Raw genomic sequence first — 12,331 nt, forward strand, 5'->3', positions numbered from 1 at the left:
CTGACTCGATGGACGTGAGTCTGAGTGAACTCCGGGAGTTGGTGATGGACAGGGAGGCCTGGCGTGGTGCGATTCATGGGGTCGCAAAGAGTTGGACACGACTGAGTGACTGAACTGAACTGAACTTCTGCCCATATCCTGTTAGCCAAAACTTAATCTCTAGCTATCCTAGTGGCTACATGGGAGTCTGGGAATTATAGTCTCTAATCTGAACAGCTGAATAGTCAGCTAAAGATTGAATGCTCTGTTACTTCGTAAGGAAGAAGGAGAGAGCAGATGGGGGAAGGGAAAAAACGGTTTTATTAGGACTTTCCTAAACACTCTCAATAAAACAGCAAAACCTCATTTCTTTAGCCCCTTACTCTTTAGAGTAAAGTTTAGCTCTTTCTTTCTTCAGCTGTCAGAAAAAGAGTTAAACTACGTACAGTAACCCTTTCGTTTAGCAATAATCATGTTTTGGTTAAATCGTAAAGCCTTCAGTAAAACTCAAACCTCTCTTTCAAGCCATCCTGGTAATTGATGGAGGAAGTAGACTGGGGTCCCTTGGACTTGGATAGGCTTCAAGGGCTCCATGAGTCCTGGGCAATTGTAAGTGAAGTTGTTTATCTAGCCTGGTGGTTAAGAGCATGGCCTCTGGAGTCAGACTGCTGGTTTAAATTCCAGGTCTGTCATGTGCTAGATTTGCAACTTCGGCAGTCCTCTTAAAGTCCCTGTGCTTAGTTTCTCTATCGGAAACATGATAGTATACCTATTTCATAGAATTGCTGTGGGGACTTGTTAACACACTGAAAGCTCCTAGCATTTAAAGGTAATTAATATATTTAAAGTACTTATAACAGTGCTTAACAATATTGTGTTGTATAAATACTAGCATTATTATTATTTATATTCCTGGGGCAAGGAATATGTCTTCCATCTTCCATATGATTATCAAATAAGGTCAATTATAAAATCTTAATTAAAAGAAAGAAGGAAATCACTATCACAGGCTCATGTCCATATGAAACTTAAATTTTCTCTATTTTAATCAAAAACCGACTGATATTTCATAACACAGACGTTTATTTGGTGGAATCTACATCAACAGTATGGCTTCACTGGTGGCTCAATGGTAAAGAATCCATCTGCCAATGCAGGAGACATGGGTTCAGTCCCTGGTTTGGGAAGGTCCCCTGGAGGAGGAAATGACAACCCACTCCAGTATTCTTGCCTGGGAAATCCCATGGACAGAGGAGCCTGGTGGGCTACAAGGGTTGCAAAAGAGTCAGACACGTAGTGACTAAACGACAGCAACAGCCTCAATAATACTTTGTTTTAAACCATTTTCTTATTTTCTAGTTCTATTTTACTTTTTAATCTAATAGAAAATTTATGTGTATCTTAATTTCCTTTTCTTTACCACTGTTTTGATAAACTTGAGTTCTTATTTTCCAGGCTTTAATTTAAAATAGATTTTTTTTTCCTTGTCAGAAATGCTGTGTAATTAATAGTTGATCATAAGGGGTTTTAACATCAGCAAGTTACATATATAACTCTATAAGTGAGTCAACAGCAGATATGTGTGATTAAGTAGTGAATGCTGACTTTTTTGTTGTTGTTACTTAAACCATAAATGCAGTTGAGCCAAACTGAATCACAGTTGAAAATGTAACATCCTATTAATATAATGGAAAAAAGAAGAGTGCATACAGCTGTTCTGGAAAGTGAACACTGTGGCTGGGGAAAAAATATTGATGCTTCAACATTGTTGGGAATAAATTAATATTGTTCTAGAATAAATTGCCAAATGTCACATGTAATAAATCATTTTATTAGAAAGTTGGGTCAGCAGAAAATGCCCAGTATCTCATTACTTATCTTCTATAGTTACACTGCACATGAAAAGTATTTCTATTTTAAATTGCTTTTGTTAAATCTTTGAAAAATAATTTTGGTAAATTGGCTGGTATCAGACCTGGAGCTTGAATGCAAAACAGCTGTTGTTGAGAAAATGCCATTTTCATAAAATTAATATGTTTTCAATTAACATACTGGAATGAGCTTTTAAACATTACCACTTCCATGTTTAACTACTGTTTGACTTTCAAATGACTGATTTGCGCTCTCAATAGATTGTTTACTTTAACTAAAAAAGGAAGAATTTTATTTAAATAATTCATATTTTTCTTCCATCTGCAGAATATACCCAAGAAAGGCGGGGATTTCCAATGTGCCACTATTTGAAGGAAGAGAGATGGTGCTGTGGCCGAAACGCCAGAATGTCAGCCTGTTTGGTAGGATTTGTTCTTTCTCAACTAAAAGCTTTATCCAGATGTTGCTGAATTTATTTCTTTGGCTCTGTTAAATGCCAAAGTTTGCAGAGCATCTTTATTAATGCATTTATGCACTGCAAATTATGAGGGGAAAAAAACGGCTTGCCCTTGCAACATTATTCACTCTGCATGCAGTATGGTCATAATTTATAGTTATACTTTAATTCTGCATTATGGCACTTTATTTCTTACATGTAATTACTTTAATTATCATATAAAATGTACCAACAACCAGTTCTTAAACACAGAATTACTTTAGTGCTTTATCCACAGCTCTGTGGGTGTGGGTGTGTGTATGTGTGTGTGTGCGTGCGTGTGTATAGCAGATCATTTGGTCTCCTAAGTTTTCATAAAATGGGAAAAATATTATTAAACTGTCTGGGATAGGAAGTACCTATCTAGTTAACTGAAATCTTTATTTAAAATGTCTGAGTTGGCTCTTATCCTTGATCTAGAACACTTTGGCCCACAGTCTTCTCTGTTTGTGGTGTTATGTTGGTCTAAAAAGGACCAAATTCCAGTTAAATGGTGTAAATGGATTTTGCCATCATAAATGTAAAATATTGTTTCTACAATAATGTTTCTAATGTACAACCCCAAGGTAAATTTAACTATTATGTGGTCATTATTTTGATAATTTTATATTGCCAATAACACAGCAATGTAAAGAAACAGTGCTACAATGTTCTAGGTCATGTATCTGAGAGTTAACTTAGAAATCTATTTTTGCTAAAAAAATGATTTCCTTTGATAAATCCTTTTAAAATATTTTTCTGGGAATTTGTCTTGTTCTTTCATTATATTTGTAAATAATACTCATTTAGGGTCTTGTTAGAATGTCAGCTCATTTTTGGAATGACTTGATTCCCAGAATGTTGGCAACTTATACCCTCTAGGCAAGAAGAAATTGAAATAGTCTTTTGTAGGGAAACTGACTTCTTACTGTTTTTCAGTCACACAATCGTGTCCAGCTCTTTGGGACACCAGGGACTGCAACACGCCCAGCCTTCCTATCCTTCACCGTCTCCTGGAGTTTGCCCAGGTTCGTGTTCATTGCTTCGGTGAGGCTGTCCAGCCATCTCATCCTCTGACGCCCTCTTCTCCTTCTGCCCTCAATCTGCCCCAGCATCAGGGACCATTCCAATGAGTTGTCTATTCACATCAGATGACCAAAATACTTGAGCTTCAGCATCAGTCCTTCCAGGGTATATTCAGGGTTGATCTCCCTTAAGATTGACTGGTTTGATCTCCTTGCTATCCAAGGGACTCTTAAGAGTCTTCTCCAGCATCAGAGTTCGAAAGCTTCAATTCTTTGGCATTCTGCCTTCTTTACAGTCCAGCTCTTACAACTGTACCTGACCACTGGGAAGATCATAGCCTTGACTATATGGACCTTTGCCAGCAGAGTGATGTCTCTGCTTTTCAACGCACTGTCTAGATTTGTCATTGCTTTCCTGCCAAGAAGCAATTGTCTTCTGATTTCATGACTGCAGTGTCTGTCTGCAGTGATTTTGGAGCCCAAGAAGAGGAAATCTGTCATTACTTCCACCTTTTCCCCTTCTATTTGCCGTGTAGTAATGGGGCCAGATGCCATGATCTTAGTTTTTTTAATATTTAGTCTTAAGCCGGCTCTTTCACTCTCCTCCTTCACCCTCAAGAGGCTTGTTAGTTCCTCTTCACTTTATGCCATTAAAGTGGTGTTATCTGCATATCTGAAGTTGTTGATGTTTCTCCCACCTTTCTTGACTTCTGGCTTGTAACTCATCCAGTTCAGCATTGCTCCTGATGTGCTCAGCATATTGGTTAAATAAACGGGGTGACAGCAGATAGCCCTATCGTACTCCTTTCTCTATATTGAACCAGTCAGTTTTTCCATACAGGATTCTAACTGTTACCTCTTGACGTGCATGCAGGTTTCTTAGGAGACAGGTAACGTGGTCTGGTATTCCCATCTCTCTAAGAGCTTTCCAGTTTGTCATGATCTACACAGTCAAAGGCGATAGTGTAGTCCATGAAACAAAGATGGATGTTTTTCTGAAATTCCCTTGCTTTTTCTATAATCCAGCAAAGGTTGGCAATTTTATTTCTAGTTCCTCTTCCTTTTCTAAACCCAGCTTGGACATCTGGAAGTTCTTGGTTCCCATAATTCTGAAGCCTAGCATGCAAGATTTTAAGCATGACCTTATTAGCATGGGAGATAAGTGCAATTGTCCAATGGTTAGCACCTTCTTTAGTACTACCCTTCTTGGGGATTAGGATTAAATTCAGTTCATTTTAGTCGCTCAGTTGTGTCTGATTCTGTGACCCCATGGATTGCAGCATGCTAGGCTTCCCTGTCCATCACCAGTTCCTGGAGCTTGCTCAAACTCATGTCCATCGAGTTGATGATGCCACCCATCATCTCATCCTCTGTCATCCCCTTCTTCCCCTGCCTTCAATCTTTCTCAGCATCAGGGTTTTTTCCAGTGAGTCAGTTCTTCACATCAGGTGACCAAAGTATTGGAGCTTCAGCTTCAGCTTCAGCATCAGTCCTTCCAATGAACACTCAGGAGTGATCTCCTTTAGGAGGGACTGGTTGGATCTCCTTGCAGTCCAGGGGATTCTCAAGTCTTCTCCAACACCACAGGTCAAAAGCATCAATTCTTTGGTGCTCAGTTTTCTTTATAGTCCAGCTCTCACATCCATATGTGACTACTGGAAAAACCATAGCTTTGACTATTCGACCTTTGTCAGCAAAATAATGTCTCTGCTTTTTAATATGCTGTCTAGGTTTGTCATAGTTTTTCTTCTAAAGAGCAAGTGTCTTTTAACTTCATGGCTGCAGTCACCATCTGCAGTGATTGGAATTATGATTGACTATTTTCCAGTCCCGTGGCCACTGCTGGGTCTTCCAGAGTTGCTGACATAGTGAATGCAAGACCCTGATGGAATCATCCTTTGGGGATTTGAATAGTTGTGCTGGAATTTCATCGCATTCACTAGCTTTATTAACAGCATTGCTTTTTAAGGCCCACTTGACTTCACTCTCCAGAATGTCTGACTCTGGATGATTAACCACACCATTGTAGTAATCCGGTTCATTAAGACCTTTTTTATACAGTTCTTCCATGTATTCTTACCATCTCTTCTTGATTTCTTCACCTTCTACTAGGTCTCTACCCTTTTTATCCCTTATTGTGACCATCTTTGGGTGAAATACTCCCATGATGTTTCCAGTTTTCCTGAAGAGATCACCTGTCTTTCCCCTTTTGTTGTTTTCTTGTATTATTAAGCATTGTTCATTGAAAAAGACCTTGTTTCTTCTGGCTATTTTTTGGAACTCTACATTTAATTGGATGTACCTTTCCCTCTCTCCCTTGCTTTTCACTTCTCTTCGTTCTTCAGCTATTTGTAAAGTCTCCTCAGATAACCACTTTGCCTTCTTGCTTTTCTTTTTCTTTGGGATGGTTTTGTTTGCTGCCTCCTGTACAATATTATGGACCTCTGTCCATAGTTCTTCAAGCACAATGTTAACTAGATCTGGCCCCTTGAATCTATTAATTACCTCTACTGAAAATTCACATGGGATTTGATTTAAGCCATGCCTTTCTGGCCAAGGGGTTTTTCCTGGTTTTCTTTAGTTTAAGCCTGAATTTTGCTCTGAGAAGTTGATGATCTGAGCCACAGTCAGCTCCAGGTCTTGTTTTTGCTGACTGTACACAGCTTCTCCATCTTCAGCTATGAAGAATGTGATCAGTTTGATTTCAGTATTGACCATTTGGTGATGTCCATGTGTAAAGTCATCTGTTGTGTTGTTGGAAAATGGTATTTGCTATGACTAATGCATTCTCTTGGCAGAATTCAGTTAACCTTTGCCCTACTTCATTTTGTTCTCCAGGGCCAAACTTGCCTGTTACTCAATTATATCTTGACTTCCTACTTTTACATTCCAGTCCCTGATGATGAATAGAACATCTTTTTTAGGTGTTAGTTCTAGGAGGTCTTCTAGGTCTTCATAGAACGGATCAATTTCTTTGACATCTGTGATTGGGACATAGACTTTGATTACTGTGATATTGAATGGCTTGCCTTGGAAACGAACCAAGATCATTCTGTAATTTTTGAGGCTTTAACCAAGTACTGTATTTCAGACTGTTTTGTTGATTATGAGGGCTACTCCATTCCTTCTATGGGATTCTTGCCCACAGTAGTAGATAAGATGGTCATCTGAATTAAATTTACCCATTCCTGTCCATTTTAGTTTACTGATTCCTCTAAGCAAGAAGAAATTGAAATAGTCTTTTTGTAGGGAATCTGACTAGGCTAAGAGAAAAGTCTGAAGATACTGGCATTAGAAATTTCACGATAAAATAGGACCTTTGTGGTGAGGTCTGTAATTACTAGTCCTCTCATAAGCACAGTGCTTCCATTCAAGTTTATGATACCTACATTTTAGTTATCAGCAGACAGCCAAGAATCTTTAACTGTCTAAGAAAGTCTAACAGGAAAGAACAGAGATCAGATAAACAAATAGGAAAGAAGCAACTTGGAGAAAACAATCCAAAATAAAAACAGATACTATCCAAAATAATATATAATAGCAATTAATATCCGTTAGAAAGATAAAAGAATATAGTATGTTAACAAAACAAAACTGTTTGCTATAAACATTCAACAAACCATGAAGAAGGGTTTTTGAAAAGTAAATTCCAAAATAAAGAATTTATCAACCACTTTGCCTGACTAATGTCAGCTTCTTAGAGAATGCTCCTTTCCTTCTAGCTCTATCCTTGTCTTTGCTCATGTGGATTTCTTTTCTTGACAAATCTTAGAAAGTCTAAGGAACATTTTTTTGGTGTTTCTTGTTTCATTGCCTTTTTCTTCATAACTCACCTTTTCTACAAATATTCAGAGCTTAAAGGATTGAGAGAGTGAGACAGACAGAGAGATATCTTTCTGGTAACTTTCAGATGAATTGTTAAGGGTACTAACCAGGGGGGAATAAATGAATTATATTAGTGTAATCTTATCAGCATACTTTTAGCCTGATAAAATATAAAAATATTAGTATGAAATGAACACTTAGTATATTCTCTTCATCATCTATACTTATTGGCCAATAAAAATTATTAATATTTGTAAGAAACTGTTTATCACCTACCTGTTTATCTTTTATCATGTAATCAAAATTTAACATTTGGTTTTCTAAGATAAATTCATCAACAATACATACCAAAATTAGCCCTGTGTTATATGATATTTGTATTGACACCAAATAATATATTATTAAAAACTTGCCTGTCACAATATTAATTGGCTATAATATTAGTAAGTCATGCCTGACTGACTCTTTTCGATCCCAAGGACTGTAGCCCACCAGGCTCCCACTGTCCATGAATTTCTCCAGGAAAGAATACTGGAATGGGTTGCCATTCCCTTCTCCAGGGAATCTTCCTGACCCAGGGATCAAACCCAGGTCTCCTGCAATGCAGACAGATTCTTTACCATCTTAGCTACCAGGGAATTGTCTATACTCCTGTATAAAATAAAAAGTTTATTATTTAATAATCATCTTCTGTATTCATAACACTCTTACTCTTGATGTTCAGTGAAGGTATCCTTGAAGTCAATGGGAAAGTTCCATTTTTTTCTTCAAACAATTTCTGTGAAGCAAACTTTCATAACATGAGCTCATTTTCCCACTAAATCTTCATGACATGAGATCATGAAAAGTAAATTGGGATTTGGAAAACAAGTTTTTAGTTCCTACTCACCTGCTAACTAACTGTGCAACTTGTGACAAGTTCCTTTCATTGTCAGTGACCTTGTGCATCTGCAAAAATTGCACTTTGGATAATCTGTAAGTTTTCTTTCAGCTTTAAAAGGACATGATTCAGCTAAATCTAAAAAGTAATATTTAAGAAGACATAGGCATCTGAAATAAATATGAGTAGTTTGAATTAGGAAGTGTATGCAAATATGTTACATTTTACTACTTTATGTTTGAAATATTTTCTAATTAAAGCTTTAATAATAAAATTTTAGTTAAAATATTATCATGTGATTCAGTTATAAAACAACATAAATGTGGAAATGTATGTTTCTAAAAAAAACTGAAAGTTTCAGAAGGCTCTATTCCATATTTGAATTATAACAAATCTTTCATATATATTGTATTAAGAGTATTTATTAGAAATATTAGGAAATGTTTTATAAAAATATTTTGCATTTTAAGTAAATATAAATGTAAAACTAACTACATGTAAAATTGTAAAATATGTATTACTTTCTCTTAAAGTGAGTTGATCATACGTGAATTTGATTTGAATTTGCAGACCATGCAGACCAAAAACATGTACTTTTGTAAGCTAAGATTTCAACCATAATTTGTTCGATATACTTTTATTTAATAAAAGATAAAATTATATGTTTTTTAAAAATTGGAAGAAAATAAATTAAAACATAGCATATAAATTATGTTTATTACATATATTATAATAGCTTTGGATTTATTTGTTTTAGCTACAATAAAAGAGAGCCAAGAATGTGTCTTTATATCTTTCCAGTTTTCTAATTCCTTTTAAGTTCAAAGAGTGTATACAGTTGCAGTGTGTGTGTGTTTGTGTACATGACACACACGCATATAGCAGCCCTAAATTATACAAGTGTACGAGTTAGCATTCCTTCGTGATATTAACACTTGTAAGTGTATAAACTATTATGTTATCAGTTAATTAATCTCTTTCAATGTCACTTTTACAAGCCCTCATATAATGTGTTTATAAGTTTTATAAGATAAGACTAAACATATCAACTATCTTTGTCTTATTTTTTTCTCCTTAAAGGCTCTGGAGCGGGTTGCAGTTGGCCAAGGGGTAAGTGAGAGTGTTTACTCTAATCCAGCTGATGAAAGTGATAGGTTTTCTCAAAGTGCTCTTCATACCTGACCTGCTGGTGAACCTAAAACCTGATGGATTTTAATAAATACTCCCTCTTCTTGTCTCCTCTTCATATTCAAACTTACACATTTTCTGTAAGTTTACTTTATTATAAAAGAGAATTGAACTCTCAGGAAAAGAATATTAAGCTTTTAGGAAGACTTCTACATTATACTCTTATACTAGGACCTCATTTCTTCATATTATGTTAAACAGTCTATAAATATTTCTGACGAATGTTGTTGCTGACTTTCAAGCTTTTATGGGCTTAGTTCAAGCAAAGATAAACAAGGTATAACATTCAATTTATTTTTTAGCTATAGTTCAAAGCACACATTTTATTTGGTGGTTTTTTAACTTCTGTTTTTATTGAATTCATTAGTCATTAGTTGCAACAACCAAATGAGTTTTTATATATAAACAGATATTAAATGTATTCAATGTAATTGCTTTATCCTCTACCTTATGATTTATGACACGTTTTAATATTTTTAACATTTTTTTAGAGTTCCTTTTAAATTTATCACAAAATTTTCTTACTGGACCTAAATTTTAGAGATTTATTTTTAGCTTCTTTTCAGAGTATTAATATGTCAATTTTAATTTTTAAATATAATAAGAGATAATAGTAGTGACAAGTATCATTTACTGAGTGCTTACTTTGGATCAGACACAATGCTAAGAACTTTGTGTGGACTTTTTTTAAAAAGTCGGAGCTTCCCAGGTGGCACTAGTGGTAAAGAATCCGCCTGCCAATGAAGGAGGCACAAGAGACGCAGGTTCGATCCCTGGTTGGGAAGATCCCCTGGAGGAGGAAATGACAACCCAATTCAGTATTCTTGACTGGAAAATGCTATGGACAGAGGAACCTGGCGGGCTACAGTCCATGGGGCTGCAAAGAGTTGGACACGACTGAGCACAGTTTAAAAAAAGTTAAAAAATTTAAAAAGATAAATAAAATTAAAAAAAATAAAATTATAAAAAAAATATTGATTGTAGCTACCTAAAAACTGACAAAAACTGATTTTTTAAAGACATTCGAGCATACTTTAAGTTTGTAGGCTTTATTCTCTGACGGCTGATTTGCGTCTTGTCTTACATCAGTTACTGGCTTAGTGAGCTGGGGACACATCATGATTTCTCCACAGCTTAATTTCTTAATCTGTAAAATGCAAATAATAATAATCATAAAACTAAGAGTAATAATAATACCTTTCTCATAGAGTTTTTGTGAGGATTAAATGAGTGAAAGATGTAAAATGCTTAAAACAATGTCACATAGTAAGTCTTCAGTACATATCAACTCTTGTTACTGTTTTAGGTGATTAATTATGATCATGAAAATGAAAGCTTAGTTTCATACAATGCTTAGCAAAGTTCAGTTCAAAGTTGGCTTTTTCAATTAAAATGCCCCATACATGGCCTCTAAGGTGGGGACTATTATCTCACAATACACACAAGAAAGCTGTTAAGTAGTGAACAATGAGATTTGAATCTCTGACTCTGGAGCCCAAGCTCTTGACTATAGTACAGATCAAAATAGCGGTTCCTTAGGGGTCTGGAAGAGGAAAGAGCATTAATCATAATAATGCCCCAGTGCATTTATGCTCTGCCCTTCAGTTTCCCAAGTGCTCGCTCATGTTTACAGTCCATCTTGTGAGTTAAGTATTCCCCAAACTTACGTGAGAACATGATACACAGCACAAGTTTAATAGTACATTCTAGCTCAATTAATTGTAGAGTTTTTCCAGCTTAGTGCCCTGTCCACTAGACCTATAACATGTATGTCTTAATATACATATACATCCTTTAAGGGTGTCCTCTGTCTGCTCCCTCTCATTTTAAAATTCATTAAAGTGTTAAGTTGATTTATCATTTGCAAAGGAAAGAAAGTAAACTCTGAGGCACATCCAGCTTGTTCCTGGAGTGGTCAGGCACAGGCTGCACGGAAGATGTTGACTTCCTTCCCACTTACCCCCATCTGTATTTACCAGGATGGATAGTCCTGGTTATTCAAGGAGTGCACATTCGAAGGCACTTCATAACTCTCTTTCCTTTCTCTTAGGAAACAGCTGTAAAGTTCTTTACTCAGGGTTACTGGGGAATGATGATTTATTCCATCCTGTTTGTATTCCTCTGTGCATTCCATTTTTTGTATGTTCTCTTGCTTAAAGTATGTTTCTTGGTCTTTTTGGTAGCCTTTCTATAGTCAGTTTTTAATAACAATTAAATGTACATGTATTTCTAAATTATCTGAATATCATTTTATATAATTTATCTAAAAGGCATGGGAAAGGAGAGCTTTATTTTTAAGAGTTTCTTCTCAGCTTTTGTACATGAAAGTGTGTAATAAAAAAATTGATGACACCCCATCTTTGCCAAAATGTGGAAGAAGCAAAATAGTATCATGGCTTAGTAGTGGGACATCAGAGCCAGGCTTCCTCAGCTCAAACAACAGCTTCAGTGTTTTTAGGAGTTTTATATAAAATGTACATAACATTGAAGTTCCTATCTATTATAACTAATCAAATAAAAAGTTAATTTTGTAAGCCATTTATAATTCTAATGTTTTACTTCATTAAATATTTCTCAGAATGTCTTGAATTTCACTAGAACAATATGAGTAGGTATTAATATATGAAAAGGGATTTCAACATTTCTGTGAGAGAACTGGAAGGATTTGGGGGAAATGGGGGACAGATAATAGAGATAGTAGGTACTGCAAAAAAGAATCACTCCAGGAGTTGGTGATGGACAGGGAGGCCTGGTGTGTTGCGATTCGGGGGGTCGCAAAGAGTCAGACACGACTGAGTGACTGAACTGAACTGAACTGAAGATCAAAAATTATCAAATAGAAAATATATCCAGAGATGGGAAATTCTTAATGAAATTTTTGGAAAACTCTTCAGGAAATGAAAGTTTATAAATCAGAGATTTTGTCTTAAGGAGTTGTATTTGGAAAGAGATTTTGTATAAGGAGTGTGCCTTTTGAAGTTTATAAATTTTAGTGTGGGCACTCAAGTATATGTATGTCTGCTTTTCAGTGAGTCATTTAGGAGTTGTGTTGGAAACTGGTATTTCTAATACCATTTCTTACTAGAA

General features: G+C 35.7%; 1 protein-coding gene across 7 annotated transcripts in view; it reads left to right on the forward strand.

The window, feature by feature from the left end:
- The window catches only part of METTL25 (methyltransferase like 25), a 136,851-nt gene that overhangs the window by 63,324 nt on the left and 61,196 nt on the right, over window positions 1-12,331 (forward strand). For 5 of the 7 annotated variants that reach the window (XR_009494448.1, XM_059886833.1, XM_024992400.2 and 2 more), the window contains exons 6-7: window positions 2,179-2,273; window positions 9,137-9,166. Coding sequence is in view for 6 of the 7 variants with exons in the window: in XM_059886833.1 (XP_059742816.1) it covers window positions 2,179-2,273; window positions 9,137-9,166 (125 nt within the window). In the remaining variant the exon portion in view is untranslated. Of the gene's footprint in view, window positions 1-2,178; window positions 2,274-3,265; window positions 3,355-9,136; window positions 9,167-12,331 lie in introns of all 7 variants that reach the window. The other 2 variants (XM_059886836.1, XM_059886834.1) reach the window with 1 other exon arrangement.

Source organism: Bos taurus, chromosome 5 (assembly GCF_002263795.3).
Source record: "Bos taurus isolate L1 Dominette 01449 registration number 42190680 breed Hereford chromosome 5, ARS-UCD2.0, whole genome shotgun sequence".
Lineage (NCBI taxonomy): Eukaryota > Metazoa > Chordata > Mammalia > Artiodactyla > Bovidae > Bos > Bos taurus.